This window comes from Dipodomys spectabilis, unplaced genomic scaffold, assembly GCF_019054845.1.
Source record: "Dipodomys spectabilis isolate Male_0828 unplaced genomic scaffold, ASM1905484v1 ptg000229l, whole genome shotgun sequence".
In the NCBI taxonomy this organism is placed as follows: domain Eukaryota; kingdom Metazoa; phylum Chordata; class Mammalia; order Rodentia; family Heteromyidae; genus Dipodomys; species Dipodomys spectabilis.
The window spans coordinates 1,025,681-1,041,935 of record NW_024870906.1 but is presented as its reverse complement, the minus strand read 5'-3'; the positions used below and the strand labels follow the sequence as shown (position 1 = coordinate 1,041,935).

Sequence of the window (16,255 nt, the reverse complement as noted above, 5' to 3'; positions counted from 1 at the left end):
AAGAAAGAACCCTAACGGCAGAGATGGCTGATCAGTGTGCCCTCCTACTGGGGTATGAATTCATCTACATCCGGATATTCAGCTGACTTCTGTCCAGGCTGGCTGGAAACTCTCAGATGACACGGCTCATTTGTTGTAAGATGCTTAACTGGAGATGGGGGGCAGCTGGGGACCCAAGGCCCCTCCCACATCCCCGCCATGCACAGGACTCATCGGATGTCCATTTGAGACAGGACCCCCTCCCCTCAATACACACAAGCTGAGCCATGTCATCTTCCAACCTAATCCCAAATGCTGGCGTTCCCCCCCACCCAACCCCCAAGTCAATTCTTCCCCTAGGTCCAGGTAAACTTAGTTGAATTGGGGAAATTAAAAGAAACTGGAGGTACGGTTGTTTTGTATGTCTTTGGGCTCATACTTCCTATCTGGGATTTAATCTTTTATTTATTAACAATCTATTAGGATCTTTCTCCCACAACTGGGGATGCACGGAGTATGTCGGCGTCGCGCCCTAGGACCTACACCCTGGCATCTGTTTGTATTTTGTTCCTTGGTATTCACAATCCTCCCGATTCTGCCTCTCGAGTAGCTGGGATTACAGGCGTGTAGCCTGTACTGGCTTTTGTGATGATGCCTACACAGAATCTCAGCACTCAGGAGACCGAGGCGGGAGGATTGTGGAGTTGGAGGCTGGCCTGGGCTCTGGGGTGAGACCTTGTTTCACCTTGTTTAAAAATAAAAAAGAAGACTAGCTCTAACGCCTTGCTTTCAACCCTTCGTATGGTCGAGGCCTGGTCAAGTCCGCCTGACCCGCTGCTGCCTGGTCAGGATTCTCAGTGGTCCACCTTGTTCTCCCAGCGGCCGCGTCCATCCCTCTCCTCCCGCTCCGGCGGAGGCGCGTTCTCACTCTCAAAGGTGGCCTCCTCCTCCTCCTCCTCCCGGATCACCTTCACCAGCTGCAGGAAGCTGGGCGGGGGCCCCTGCTCCTGCAGCTCCCGGAGCCGGCACCACAGGGCCCCGCTCAGGCTGGCGCCGGCCATCACCTGCTCCAGGCGCACCTGGTCCACGATGCTCCGGGAGATGGCCCGCTTCTCCACCGCCCTCCGGAGCAGGGTCTCCAGCCGGAGCACGTAGGCCGAGACCTTCTCCCCTTCCTCCTGATAGGTCTTCAGGTACCTCACCTGCGAGGTGCGGCGGCTCTCCAGGCTGCCGAACACCTGCTTGAAGGCCTCCAGGCACTCCTCCACGCCACCGGCCGGGCTGTCGGCCTGCAGGATGCGCATGAGGTCCAGCGCCGGCCCGCGCAGGCTCTCCATCAACCACCTCTTCTTCTCCGCCTCGGCCACCGGCCACTCCTTGACGATCTCCGTGGCCTGCTCCAGCCACACCTCGAAGGGCTCCTCCTCCGGCGCGGGCGCCGGGCTGCCCGAGAACACCCGCAGCTTGCGGTACCTCATGGGCAGCAGGGGCTGCGGGGCGTGGGCCACCGCCTGCCCCACCAGATGCGCCAGCAGCTCGGGCGAGATGCAGGGCACGGTGGCCGGCGACAGCCCTTCCTGTCCCAGGGCCCGGAACATGCCGGACACCGTCTGTCCCTCCTTCTCCAGAAACAGGTTCAGTCTCTCCAGAAACTCCGTGTCCTGGTTGGGGGTCTTGAAGATCACCTTCCAGACACCCCCCTTGGCCTGCACCTCGGTGGGGATGGCGGACACATCGGTGGGCTCCAGCAGCTCCAACAGGACGGCGTTGGCGTTCTCCTGCTTGCGGAAGATCTTGCCCAGCAGTCGGTACCCGCCCAGTGCCTTGAAGGCCTCCTGCAGCACGCCCTGGACCTCGGCCTCCTCACAGTCCACGGGCACGCCCGTCACCATCAGCGCCTTCTGGTCATCCACGTTCATGATCCTGCACCAGCCCTCCAGCAGCGCCACGGCCATCGCCCCCGAATCCCGGCTCCCCTGCACGCTACAAGGATCACGGGTGTCAGTGGTTCAATCCCTGCGAAACATAGAGGAACCCAGCCCCAGCATCTCCTAGACCTTCCCCAAGGCAGGGTGTCAGGGCCGGAGCCCTGCAGTCCGCTTGTTCTGGGGCTGGTTTGTCCACTCCACTTGACAGACTGGCCTTGTTTGCTTACTATGACCCGTTTTCTCCCACGAACCCCACTGCCACGTAGTTTCCATACCACAGGCTCATCAGACACTTGACTAATGTCTTTAATCCCCAGTTGCGGGAAAGAAGAAATCAGAGCCAAATACCTCTTTATATGTTCCAGAATGCTCTGTGAGAGCCAAGGAGCTTCCGTTCAGCTTCTAGCTCAGGAAGAGGTCCCCCACCTCCACACAGGGGGTGTGTGTGGTCTAAACTCAGCCACGCCACGCAGTCCTGCTGTGTATAAATAAGAAAACACATTTTCATGCTCAACTATCACCCAGCATTGCAAACCGACTTATTCAAAAGTATGTCTAACCTGGGTACTGGTGGCTTATGCCTGTAATCCTATCTACTCAAGGCTGAGATCTGAGGATTGTGGTCTGAAGCCAGCCGGGGCAGGAAAGTCCATGAGACTCATTATGTCCAGTAAACTACTCAGAAAAGGCTGGGAGTGTCACTGTGGCTCAGGTGGTAGAGCACTAAGCCTTGAGCACAAAGAAGCTTAGGAACAGGGCCCAGGCCCACAATTCAAGCCCCAGAACTGGCAAAAAACAAAAATAAAAGACATCTGGAATCTGGCTCACATCTATAATCTTAGCTACTCAGGAGGTTGAGGTCTGTGGATCATGGCTCAAAGCCTGCTCAGGCAGGAAAGTCTGTGAGACTCTTACCTCCAATTAACCACAAAAAAAAGTCAGGAGTGAACTGGTGGCTCAAGTAATAGAGTGGCTAGCCTTGAGCTAAAAAGCTCAGGGACAGTGCCCAGGCCTTGAGTTCAAGTCCCAGGACCAACACATATTAAAAAGACAAAAAACTGAGCCAGGTCCAGCCCTTGGGAGGCTGAAGCAGGAAGACTGAGCTCAATGGAAGCCTAGCCTACAAAGGGAGACCCTGTCTCACACAAAAATATAATCAAAGACAAAGATTCAACTGAGAATCACTCAAACATTTAATATAGGCAAGAGGAAAAATAAAATCACTAGTGCTGATGGCTCACACCTGTAATCCTAACTATTCAGGAACTGAGATCTGGGATTGTGTTTCAAAGCCAGCATGGGCAGGAAAGTCTGTGAGTCTCTTATCTCCAATTAATCACCAGAAAACCAGAATTGGTGCTGTGGCTCAAAGTGGTAGAGCACTAGCCTTGAGCAAAGAGCTCAGGGACAGTGCCCAGGTCCTGAGTTCAAGCCCTACAACCAACACACACAAAAATAATGAAAGTAAAAAAAAATCTTGGGACTAGATGAGTTAAATTTGGTGTTTTAAGTCCAGTCTCTTCTGTTTAGTGAGATTTTTGTAAGTGGCATGTTTCTTTGGTGAAGAAGGAAAGGTACTTTTTCCCTGGCACCTGACTGAGCAGAGGTCATGGGAGGAGGAAAAAGGCAGAACTCCTGGTTCTGGAGTGGTTGGGAGACGGGAGGATGTAGATGCAGATCCCCGGTAGAGCATGGTCTGCCCCAGGTGACTTCCTCATCCTGAAACATCACTGTGCGGGACAGGAAGCTCGGATGGCTAGGACTGACAGAACCACACTAGGTCCTCCTGGGGGACCCATGTGGAATGCAGGCCATGCTGTTGACTGGAATGTCATGGGTCGGTGTGATCATCCCTCCCAGTGACTTTTGTGCTGGGTGTGTTAGGAGACTACAATGATCTTCTCCTTGGTCTGACCATCTCCATCCATGTGAAAGAACCTAATGCCACAGATGCCACCCTGTGGCCACCACAACAGTTGCTCCTGCTGTGGGTGCAGCTCCAAAGTCTTTCTGGGAGTCACTGACAGCCACAGCCCTCTGTGAAAGCAAGTAGAGGAAAATGCTGCCCGACCCCCCATCCCTGCCACTTCTCTAGTTCTCCTTCCACCATATGGGGGTGACTTCCCCCTCCATTAGGGTACTTAGATAGATTGAATGTCCAGGAAGAGCGAGGTGCAGAGGCTGCTCTTCTGCAGCGAGGCTGGCTTTCCAGGGCTCTTTCCCAAAGGCAATCTTACCTGTTAACGCCACTCTCACACACAGAGTCACAGAGGAAAAGCACCTTGATGTACTACAGGGCCGCCTTGGAAATATTTGGATATGGAGAAATAGAAGGACTTTTTTCACACAGAGGATAGTCTGGCCGTGAAGCTGAAGACGGCGCTGGGACGGCTGGAGGCATCAGCCTTGGGCACAGGGTCCCCATTCTCTCTAACCCATATCCCATCCAAGAAGGCACTTGGCTCTCTGTCTAGGAGCTGCTGTGATTCACAAGGAAGCACTTTATTCACAGAGAACACACCGGTGCTAGGTCCCCAAAGCCCTACTCAGGTTCTCTTCCCAGCGCAGGTGTCCCCTCTGGCGCCTTCTCCTCCTGGGCTCCGTCCTGTGCGCACCCCGGGCGCACCCCGGAGCGGAGGGGGCCCGTGCCACCTCCCTGCGGCTGAGGGCCTCTCCAGCCCACGCCCACCCCGACTTACTGAGCATGCCCAGTAAGCAGCCGGAAGATGGACACCATTTCTGCCGGTTTCTGCCACTGTGGGAAGACAGGCGGGGCAGAAAGCGACCCGATGCAGCAGAGGACGCGACGTGGAACAGGCCAGGAGCCTGGAATCAGCAGGGAAGGGCCCCCGCAGAGGGTTTTACGCCCGCCCAGATTGCCACTAACCCAGGCCCTGGCCAGACGATCCCTGCGTACGCCCCAAATCTTCACACAATTCGGGGTCCTCTCCCCACCCCTCGCCCCCAATCTCGACCTACCTCCTGCCTCGCTCGCCCGGGGGCTGCCCGCTCCCTCTGCGCGCCAGGCCGGCACCGCAGTGCGCAATGCGGGCGGGGGGCCTGGGCGGGGCGCCGCGGGGCCGGGCGGGCTGGAGGCTTCGGGAGGGGGCTTCGGCCGGGTTCTTCCAATGTGCGTGCGTGTGCGTGTGCGTGTACGTGTGCGTGCGGTGCAGAAAGATACCAGCTTGCGGCCTTGCTTGGCGCAGTGGCGCAGCTGCGGGGCGTGGAGTCCGCAGGCAGCCCGGCGGGTCTGCGCCTGAACGGTCGTAGGGGCCTGGAATCCGCACTCCGTGCTGCACCCCCGTCGTCCAGAGGGGCTCCCCGCCCTCCCCTCTCTCCCACCCGCCGCGCCCCTCCGCATCTCTCCCCGCCATGCTGTGCGTCCCCCCCCCCCCACGGTGATGCACGAACCTCGACGGCCCTCCGAGGCGCTCCCCAGGGCCCCGCGGACCCCCGCAGCACGCCGCGCCCTCCCCCGCCCTCCGCCGGGGGTCCGCGGGGCCCGGGACTCGATCCCCTGTGCCGCCGTCGGCTGACACCCGAGCTGAGCGACCCGGCGCCCCTCGCACGGGGCGACCTCACCCCGGGGCCGCAATGCGGCGGGAGAGGCGCCGGGGCGCAGAGTCAGGGGCCGGTGCCCCGGGCTCCTCGCGCCCCGCGCCGGCCCCACACTCACCCTGGCCCCGAGGTCGGTCCGCAGACCCGCGGCGCGCATCCGTGAGCAGGGGGTCCGGCCGCTTCACTTCCGGAGCGCGGGCTCCGGGCACGCGGCGCTCGGCTCGCTCCCCTCCGCCCGCCGCGCCCCTCCCCCGCCCGCCGCGCCGCGCCCCGCCCCGCCGCGCCCCGCCCCGCGCTGCCGGGAACCGCCGTCCTCCGCTCGCTCGCGCTGCCGCAGCGGCCGTGCGCCCGGACCCAACTTTGCCGCTCGCCGCCGGAGCTCGCGCGGGGCGGCGCGGGGGGCGTGGGCAGGGCGGGCGGGCGCGGGTCAGGGGGAGGGACCGGGCGGGTCGCCGGCTCGCCTGCTCGCCTTCTTCTCTGCACACCTTGCGCCAGGCAGGGAGCGGCGAGGGGCTGGTGCGCGCCGCGGACGGACGGACGGACGGACGAGAGGACCCTCCCCGAGCCCCCCGCGCACCATGGCCGAGCGGAAGCCGTCCGGGAAGGCGGCCGAGGACGAGGAGGTCCCTGCCTTTTTTAAGAACCTGGGCTCGGGCAGCCCCAAGCCCCGGCAGAAATTCTGCGGCATGTTCTGCCCGGTGGAGGGGTCCTCGGAGAACAAGACCATCGACTTCGACTCGCTGTCGGTGGGCCGGGGCTCGGGGCAGGTGGTGGCCCAGCAGCGGGACGTCGCCCACTTGGGCCCCGACCCGCAGACGCCGTTCTCCCGGCAGGGCCGGCGCGCCGGCGGGGAGCCATCTGTTGAATCCGGCCGGAAGGTGGAGATCCGGCGGGCCTCGGGCAAGGAAGCCCTGCAGAACGTCTACGACCAGGTTGGTGCGGGGCGGGGGGGGGGGAGGGCGTGGGGAGGTGGGATGCAGCGCGGGGCCGGGCGCGGGGGGCCGCCCCTCCCCGGGTCCCCTTCGTTCCGGGTCGGCGGAGCCCCGAGCCCCTCCCCGGCGCACCGGCCCGCACGCCCCGCCTCGCGCGCGCCCCCTCCACGCATCTGCACGCGCGCCCCGCCCTGCGCCCCTTCCCCGCGCGGGGTGCGGCGGGCGGCGGCGGCGGGGCGCCCACAAAGACGGCCCCGGGGCGCGGGGCGCGGGCGGGCCGGAGCCGCGGAGCCCGCACCGCAGGCGTGGCGTGGCGCGGCGCGTGCGGGGCGCACGGCGGCTCCATTCTTCTTCCCTCGCAGCTGCGGCCGGCTGCCCCACCCTTTTTTTCTTGGAGGCGGCGTGGCGGCCTCCGGGGGTCGGGAGGGGCCGCGGGGGTCGCACCCCTCCCTCCCACCTTCCTTCGCCGGGCGGGCGCTTTCCTGGCGCCGGGTCCTGAGCGCCCGGGTCAGGACCACGGCCAGCGCCTCCCCGGGCGCTCACCGCCCTCCACCCTGCTTCACTCCGCCCAGCGCCGGGCTGTGGAGTCACCCCGGGGAGACCCAGGCTCCTAAACGACCCGGGTAGGGGGCAGAGTTCCACTAAGTGTCTCAGCCGGGGCGTCCCCAAGCGCCCCCCTCTGCCCTGTGGGGGTGCCCTGGGGAGCCGGGTCTGAGTGGATTCCGTCCAAAGAGTAAAAAAAAAAAAAAAGGAAAGAAAGGGGGAAAACGGCTCACATCTGAAACCCAGGCTCCTCACGCTGTGGCGGTGGGAGACAAAGAAAGCCGGTTTGATTAACCTTGATGTGGAAGCCGCTGAACGCTGGTGGATGGGGGCCCCTGTGCCCAAGAAGCACCTCCTGTTTCCACACACACTTGGGTCTTTATTGGGGTGACCTTTAGGCCTGTGAGATGTTTTCCCCACAGCTTTAATTTCTCAACTGATCATTGGCAGTACAAAAATGTTTTAATGCCTTCCCCCCCCCCCTTTTTTGCTGTTTCTCTCCCATGCCTTCGGTGAAGATGAGAAATAAATCAATGAGTGATTCTTTATTGAGTGTCTGGAGAAAGGATGGAGAGTCATAGGGAACTCGAGAGGCTTGCTTTCAGAGGGCTTCTGGAGGAGTTGGGGAGGGATGCACATGCTCATTGAAGGATCCACCAGCCTTCCCTGCACACTGGGTGTGGGCTTAGGGGCAGCGTTGGAGGAAGCTGCTGACCCTACTGTCTCCTGATATGACAGAGAGGTCTGAAGCTTTGGACTTACATTGGATCAATCCTAGCAGCAGTAGACTGTTGGCTGTCTTTTCCTGAAGGTGAGGTGACTACTCACTTAACCCATCTCCACTCCCCACCCATCTTCTGATTTATTCACATAGAGCAGTGTATCTCCTGTCCATGGTCCCTCGGACACCCAGAACATTCTTAAGTCCAACCAGCCTTATGTTGCAAGGGATCAATCAGACAATTACAGAGTCTCAAGCTGACTGGGTGGGAAAGACTTCTTTCTCTGGAGAAGCCCTGTGAGGGTCAAGGCCATGTGTGTCTATGGCTATGTGAACAGTCTCAAGCAAGACAAGCTGTGCTGGTAATTACAGAAAAGTGAACCTGAGAATAAAGAAATTGTTTAGGAATCTCAGAGCATAGCAGGCACCAGTGGGTCAGACCTGTAGGCCTAGCTGCTGTAGGGGCTGAGATCTGATGCTGGTTGTTCGAAGCCAGCCTAGGCAGGAAAGTCCATGAGACTTATCTCCAATTAACCACCCAAATCCAGAAGTGAAGCTATAGCTCAAAGTGGTGGAGTGCTAGCCTTGAGCAAAAAAAGCTCAGGAATGGTACTCAGGCCCTGAGTTCCAGCCCCATAACCAAAAACACAAACAAACAAAAACCCAAACAAACCCCAAAGTCCCCAAAACAAAAAGCAGATCAGTTGACAGGGTTTGATAGTGTCCACCTATAAGGATGGCAGCAGAGAATTAAAACATGAGTTTGAGTAGGATGCAGGTACCTTATACCTATAGTCCTAGCTATTCAGGAGGCTGAGATCTGAGAATTAAGGATCAAAGTTAGCTCAGGCAGAAAAGCCTGAGAAACTCTTTATTTCCAATTAGCCAGAAAAAAAAATCTGGAAGTAGAGATGTGGTTCAAGCGATAGAGCACCAGCTTTGAACAAAAAAAGCCAAGTAAAAAGCCCTGGGTTCAAGTCCCCGAACTGGTATGCACATACACACATGCATACACACACAAACGAACTAAACAACAGCCATGAAACACTTGAATATGAAAGACATAGTTCTACTGGGTTGAATAACACAGCCACTTTCCTGTTCTTTTTTTTTTTTTTTTGGGTCCGGTTGTGGGGCCTGAACTCAGGGCCTGGGCGCTGTCCCTCAGCTCTTCAGCTCAAAGCTAGCACTCTACCACTTGAGCCACAGCGCCACTTCCGGCTTATTGCTTATGTGGTGCTGAGGAATCGAACCCAGGGCCTCATGCATGCAAGGCAAGCACTCTACCACTGAGCCACCTTCCCAGCCCCACTTTCCTGTTCATATAGGTAAGTTTACACGTTTGATCACCAGGACCACTTGTTATAACACTCTACATTTAATAGAAAGTCTAAATCGTAAACCCCGGGCACATGGAGCAAAGGAGCTGATGCAAAACCGAAGCCATTTTAGTCTGTGCGACACGCCCCCGGCCTTGCTTCAGTGGCCTGGGTTTTAGTAGCAGGGTATCCTGGCTCGCCCTCTGCAGCCCTAGCCCAGCCCAGCACTGGGTCATAATGGAGGTTTCTGAGGGATGGTGTCATTCAGGTCTAGGAACCTCCATCTTGCCTGGTACCTTACAAAGGTTTGGAGTTTTCATTTCTACATAAAAGGTATTAGGTGTGCATGTGAGCACATGAGTGTATATTCACATGTGTGTGTGTGTTACATGAATAGCAACGGTGATTTCTGAAGGCCCCATTGGCCCGCCATCTTGGCTGCATTGGGTGGTCATTCCTTGGTTTTCATCTGCGAGCAGGCTGGATGCTGGCTTCTCAGTATTCCTCCCGGATGCCCTGGCCGTGGGGGAGGTAGACTGAGTGGATCTGGGGCTCCTGCCCTCTCTCACCCTGGGGAAGCTGTATTTGGGGGCACTAAGTGTGGACGGAAGGGGCTTTGCTCACCTGCCACACAGTGGACCTGCCATCCCTTCCCAAGCCACAGGCATCATTAGCTTCAGTAGAGACGCTGAGTGAGTACATCTGGAGAGAGCATGTGAAGTAAGCGGCACAGTGTAGCAGCTCAGCCCCAGAAAGGATGGGTAGAGTTTCCCACACCCACCAGTCAGGTATTGGTGAAAGGAAGGAGCCATTAGAGGTACGTGAAGGAGAAAAATTATCCATCTACCTATCATCTATCAATTATCTACCATCCAATCAATTATCTATAACTTATCAGTCATTCATCAATTAACTGTCTATCTACTTAGCTCCCTGTGGCCAGCAGTGAGGTCACACTGGTTACCATCTTGGAAGGATTGAGGCTCTGGGAGAAGATCGCAGAGGGCAGTTTGGTTGGTGTGGATTTTTTTCCCCCCTTGAATCACTGTAACAAAATACCCAAGGCAGGTGACTTCTGAAGTGACCAGAGGTTTGTTTTGGCTCATGGCTCTGGCCCAAGGTTGTCCAGGATGGGATGGCTCCTTGGGTTTGGTCAGAGCTGGAGATACAGCTGAGCACATCCTATCCAGGAAGGAGAGAGGTACGGCAGGGCGTGGTGGGGGAAGCAGGGGAGACACATCCGTCTTGAGTGCCCACAATGCCCTAGGAGCCTTGTATGAGGCCCACACCACCTTCTGGTCCTGCCGCCCAGGAGACCACGCCTTAGCAATATGAAACTTCCATCATCCAGACCATGGCTTCTCCCTCAGCAGTGCCCAGAGCCCTGAGCACCGCCCTTCCTCCAGGAGTCCGCTCCTTCCCACTGCAGGAACGGTGTGTCCAGGACAGCGGCACATCCAGGGAGCCGGCATAGGGGGCTTCCGGTCCTGTTCTTAGCTGGGCATCCCATGGCAGGCTGGAGTGGCAGGAGCTCATTCTCGTCTTGTTCAGGGCAAGTGCCAGATGAGTGGACTAAGCAGAGTTCTACTGAACTCAGCCGCATTGCTGCTGTGGTTTGACTTTGTCCCCAACATGTTGGAGCATTAGCACCCTGGGCCGCGGTGCTGGGAGGTTGGGCCTCATGAGAGGGCTCCACCCACCTGCCACAGGCTGTGGGTTCCAGCTCCGTCCTCACTGGTGTGATGCCTTCTGCCATGTTCTGGTGCAGCAAGAAGGCCCTCAAACGTGCGGCCCTTCGATAGGGAGGCTCCTCAGCCTCCAGAGCCATGAACCAGACTTCTCTTTGTTATAAATCACCCAGACTCAGGCATACTGTTACACAGTCAGCAAGTCTGTGCTGTGCCCTTCCATTGTGTGCCCTTCACCCCCAGAGCCCTGTCCTGGGTTCTGCTGCTCCTGCACGAGTCTCAGCGGGGAAATCCTCTTTTGTGAATGGGAATACTCCAGTTGTCTCCAGAGACTTATTTGATCATGCACAAACCTGTGAACTGGTAGATGTCTCCTTAGGTGAGTGTGTGGTAGAGATTTGGCTGGGTGCCTACAACAATGGCAGTAATTTGATACTCGGCAGGCTCCATTGGTTCAAAAGGAGAGGTACAGGTATGAACCAACTCCTGAAATGCACCTGGGGAGGTATCAGAGGACAAAGGCACTGGGTTAGAATCATAATTACTAGTTGTCTTGATTCCTTACTCATCATCTACCAATTATTACTACTTGCATTGATTATTAATTACTATGATCATTCCTTGACTTACATTGACATTTGTGATAAAGTAACATGGCATGATTGCCATCGTAACCATTCCGTGCTGAGTCTTTGGTTCAGCAAAGCTCCTGATGTCCACTCTGTAGGAAGTTGATCTGCAGAACTTTTCCATCTTGCCACACTGTAACTCTGTCCCCGCCGGCCATTCCCCCGTGCCCCTCTGTCAGTCCTCTGACTGTCCTGGGGGTTGGTGTTCTGGTACCTCCTGAGTGTTTGTCTCTTGTGACTCACTGGCTTATTTTACTTAGCATGCTGTCTATGGTTATCCACGCTGTAGCGTGTGATGGAATTTCTTCCTTTTTCTTTTAAGGCTGACTGATACTCCTATAATGATTTAAAGCATAATGAGTCACTGATGACTTGAAAACACTATTGCTCCATGAACAGGTTTGCAGTTAACTAATGGTAGGAAGAACTAGGAAGGACAAAGGGTGGGCAGATGCAGATACTACATTGAAAATGAACTCTACAAACTGTGTTTGGGGTGAGAGGGAAAGACTAGGAGAGAGCGAGGGAAGGGGTGACATTGTCCAAAAAGAAATGCACTTACTACCTGACGTGTGTAACCGTAACTCTCTGTATATCACCTTTATAATAATGTAAAAAATTAGGTACCAGCTTAAAAAAATATATATAAATAAGAAATAGGAAGGATAGTTTGGGATGGTGCGTAAGGCCTGAGTGGAGGGAAATTCTCCCATCTGTCTATTTCTTCCCCCTTCAAGAGGAGGAGCATTGTCACTGATAGCCTCTGACCCTGACTTTGTATGTATGTCCATGCTGGTCCTGGGTCTTGAACTCAGGGCCTAGGCACTGCCATTCAGATTTTTTGCTGGAGCTCTACCGCTTAAGCCACAGCTCCACATCTGGCTTTTTCTTTTGTTTTGTTGATTGTGGTGCTTGAATTCTGGGCCTGAGTACTGTCCAAGGCAAGTGCTCTACCACTTGAGCCACAGTGCCATTTCTGGTTTGCTGGTGGTTATTGGAGATAAGAGTCTCACGGATGGGCTGGGAAGGTGGCTCAGTGGTAGAGCGCTTGCCTTGCATGCATCAGGCCCCAGGTTCGATTCCTCAGCACCACAAAAGCAAAAAGAAAAAAAGCCGGAAGTGGCGCTGTGGCTCAAGTGGTAGAGCGCTAGCCTTGAGCTGAAGAGCTGAGGAAAGCGCCCCGGCCCAGAGTTCAGGCCCCACGACAGGACCAAAAAAAAAAAAAAAAAAAGAGTCTCACGGACTTTCCTGCCCAGGCTGGCTTTGAATCTCAGTCCTTAGCTCTCAGCCTCCTGATTAGCGAGGATTGGAGGCATGAGTCACAGGTGCCAGGCCCTTTTCTTTTCTTTCTTTCTTTCTTCTTTTTTCCTGTGGCTAATTGGAGATAGGAGTCTTTGGATTTTTCTGCTTGGGCTGGCTTCGAACTGTGAACCTCAGATCTTAGCCTCCTGAGTAGCTAGGATGACAGGCATGAGCCACCTTCCCCAGTGGCCCTGACTTTTTTTTTTTTTGTCGGTCATGGGCCTGAACTCTGGGCCTGGGTGCTGTCCCTCAGCTCTTCAGCTCAAGGCTAGCACTCTACCACTTGAGCCACAGCACCACTTCTGGCTTTTTCTGCTTATGTGGTGCTGAGGAATTGAACCCAGGACCTCATTCATGCAAGGCAAGCGCTCTACCACTGAGCCACCTTCCCAGCCTGACCCTGACTTTTGAACATTGTATCCTTCAGAAACTCATGACCTCACACTGTGGTAATCAGGCCTGGGATGGGCCTATTTTTCAGTAAAGGTTTTTTTCCCTTTTTAGCAGAACTTGGGTTTGAACTCAAGGCCTTACACTTGCTAGGGGAGGGTTCCACTACCTGAGCCACTCACTCCCCCAGACCTTTTCACTTTGGTTTATATTTTAGATTGGGTCTCCTGCTTTTGCCCAGGCTGCCTCTCAGTGTAATCCTCCTATCTTCAGGTAGCCGAAGATAACAGGCATGAACATCATGCACAGCCCTAGACCGGCCTGGTCTGTTGGTATGCATGTCCCTCTCTACTTCCTGGAGAAAGGAGGGAACATTGGAGTTGATCACTCACTTCTTGAATGGCAGAGGTCCAAGGAGGCCTGTTGCCTAACTCCACCATTGTGGATGTAGAGAAAGTGGTTCTTGAGTATTTACTTCCTTTCTCTGGCCTCAGGTGATTAGATTAGGATGAGGGCCTCTGCACTGAAGCCCTACTTCTGACACCCTCCTTACTGATGTAGCCGCACCCAGCTCTGGGAATGTGCTTGTCCACTCTACTTGAGATAGGCTTTGCATTTCCTTGGCTGGGGCTGGGGATGGAACGCGGGGCCTTGTGCCTGCTAGGCACAAGCATTGCACTGCGGAGCTCCACCTCAGCCCTGGGTTCTACATGCTAGAGCTTGTAGGGTGTAGCAGGTTACCCTCGCCCTTACAACCTTTGAGAGAGGGATCCAGTCTATTGCTCTAATTCCTAAACCCTTGCAGTGTGTGACCCTGTCCCATGGCTTCCCTCACCTGCCAGGGCTGGGTGGTGAACTTCCCGGGGCGGGTCAGTTCTGTGGGTGGGTATGGGTGGTAGACCCTTGCTGAGTGCTTGGTAGGAACTGCCTCATTGCTCCGATGGTGGTGACCAAGTGGGTGCCACCGCTGTCCTTGTTTTGTAAGAGAAGTGTACCTGAAATGTAAGAAGCAGGATTTGAACCTGGGTCGGTATGACCCTAGAGCTTATTTTGTTTTTAACACTGAGGTTTGAATTCAGGGCTTTTCATTTCCTAGGCTGGTATTCTGCCACCTGAGCAATGCTCCCCCTCTCCCCAGTTCTTTTTGCTTTTATTTTTCAGATAGGGTCTCAACATTTTTGTCTGGCTGTTCTGGACTCTAGTATTCCTATTTACATCTTCAGGCATGTGCTACCATGCTTGGCTTTTATTGTTAAAATGAGTTCGTTCGTTTGCTCCTTCCTTCCTTTTCTTTTTTTTGTCACTCGTGGGGCTTGAACTCAGGGCCTGGGCACTCTGCTTGAGCTCTCTGACTCAAGGCTAGTGCTCTACCGCTTTCAGCCCCAGCTCTACTTCCAGTTTTCTGGTGGATCATTGGAGATAAGAGTCTCAACTTTCCTGTCTGGGCTGGCTTTGAACTGTGATCCTCAGATCTCAGCCTCCAGAGTAGCTAGGATTACAGGCGTGAGCCACCAACACCAGGCAGAGAGTTCCTTTAACTTTCATCCAAATTAGCTTCCAACTGTGATCCCCCAGATCTCTGCCTCCCAAGTAGTTAGGATTACAGGCATGAGCCACTGTGCGTATATGGAGAGATTTTAATCCTTGTTGCCTTTTGTATGCATCATGTATTCATTTTTATCTCCAAAGGATTGCTGCAAAAAAGTTCTGAGTGCCTGATTTTTTTTTTTTGCAGTGTGTCTTATAAGGTCATTTATAAAATGGACTGTTGATTAGTCATTGTGAATATGTCCTAAGCTGCTGATATTCTGTCCATCAAAGGCGAAAGAAGTCCCCCAATACTACTGGGATGCAGGCCAACTCTGAACAGTAGGAATGACAGCCCCTTCTAAGATTAGAACGCTGTGCTGACAATGTGATTTTGTTTGATGTAAATCATTGTCTAAGTCAATCTGGGCTGTTATCACCAATTACCGCAGCCTGGGGGCTGGAGCGGCAGATGCTCACCCCTCATTGCCCTCCTCCCCACCAGTCCCAGAGCAAGATCTGGCCGCTGTGCTGACTGGGGGTGGCTGTCACCACCCTGTGCCCTGGAGGGGGGCAGAAGGAGAAGGCAGGCTCCTCTTCCTCCTCCTCTTGTTCATCTTTTCTTCTCTCTTTTTGAGGAAACTGGGACCTGTGCTGCCAGACCGGGGCACTCTTCCCAGGGCCCATTCCCAGGCATTTCTTTTTGGCTTTGGTTGTTTTGGGGGTCCGGTCTTCCTTTTTGCCTGGGCCAGCCTTGGATGTTGAGCCTCTGCCTGGCTCGGCCTCTTTCTCTCTTTAGTGAGACCCACAGTCCCCCAGCGAGGCTCTGAGCCGCTGGCCTGGTCTCCTTCCAGGGCCTTGCCTCCCCGTCCTGTTGGGGTTCAACGTCAGCGTGTCTGTGCTGTGACATCCGAGAACGCTGTGAGGGTGGTGAGGAAGGGCGGGGCAGGAGCGGCTCTGGGCCCCGGGTTTAGTTCATTATGGTCTGTGGTGGCCCCGACAGGAAGCTGCACGCAGGTCCTGTCCTGGAAGGTAAGAGCGCTCGGACTGGAAGCGCACTGGTTGTGGAGTTGGGAAGCCTGCTGCCCCTCAGCTCTGCTCTTTGCCAGCTGTGCAGACACTAGGCTGTCACCCGACCCTGTCTACCCCTGGGTGGAGATCTCTAATCCTTCCTCCCCAGGCCCTTAATCTCTGAATAAAAGCTATGCTGTCCCTGGCTGTTTGTGCTCTTTTCGTGTGTGTGTGTGTGTGTGTGTGTGTGTGTGTGTGTGTGTGTGTGTTAGTTTTATAATTGAGGGAACCGTTTGTGTTAAATTCTCACTTTAGTCCATTCTTGTTTTAACTGTGTAGCACCTGCTTAATTCTAGAACAATTTTTTAATCATTCTCAAAAGAAACCTCATGGTCTCTAAGCAGACATCTTCCCTTGCCTGCCTCCCTGCGCCTCTAGCCTGTCAATCTTCCTTCCTCTGTGGGTGGGCTTGTTCTGAAGGTTTCATAGCCACAGAGAGCCCTGCTTCGGTTTCCTGCACCCAGTGTAACGTGTTCAAGGTTCATCCAGGTTGTAGCCTTTTTACGGCCAAGCAATCTTCTTTGTTTGTGTATTCCATACTTTGTGTTTCCTTTATGTTTTTTCTTTTTTTTCTGTTTATGTATGTGGTACTGAGGAATGGAACCCAGGGCTTCATGCATGCTAGGCAAGCACTCTACCACTAACCACATTCCCAAGCCTGTGTCTCA

General features: G+C 55.1%; 2 protein-coding genes across 2 annotated transcripts in view; one reads left to right on the top strand and one right to left on the bottom strand.

The window, feature by feature from the left end:
* Window positions 1-524: 524 nt before the first annotated feature.
* Window positions 525-5,633, bottom strand: Pnma2 (PNMA family member 2). The gene is made up of 3 exons (XM_042697849.1): window positions 5,584-5,633; window positions 2,256-2,382; window positions 525-1,962 (listed from the first exon to the last, which is right to left on the bottom strand). The coding sequence occupies exon 3, from the start codon at window positions 1,932-1,934 to the stop codon at window positions 834-836; it is 1,101 nt and encodes a 366-aa protein (XP_042553783.1). The 5' UTR covers window positions 1,935-1,962; window positions 2,256-2,382; window positions 5,584-5,633; the 3' UTR covers window positions 525-833.
* Window positions 5,634-6,043: 410 nt separating this feature from the next.
* The window catches only part of Dpysl2 (dihydropyrimidinase like 2), a 78,498-nt gene continuing 68,286 nt past the window's right edge, over window positions 6,044-16,255 (top strand). Inside the window, exon 1 of the mRNA XM_042697839.1 lies at window positions 6,044-6,397. Coding sequence (XP_042553773.1) covers window positions 6,044-6,397 — 354 coding nt within the window. The remainder of the gene's footprint in view (window positions 6,398-16,255) is intronic.

What these genes read in the sequence shown, in the direction of transcription:
- Pnma2 (XM_042697849.1), bottom strand. Translation starts at nt 1,934, where the DNA reads ATGGCCGTGGCGCTGCTGGAGGGCTGGTGCAGGATCATGAACGTGGAT.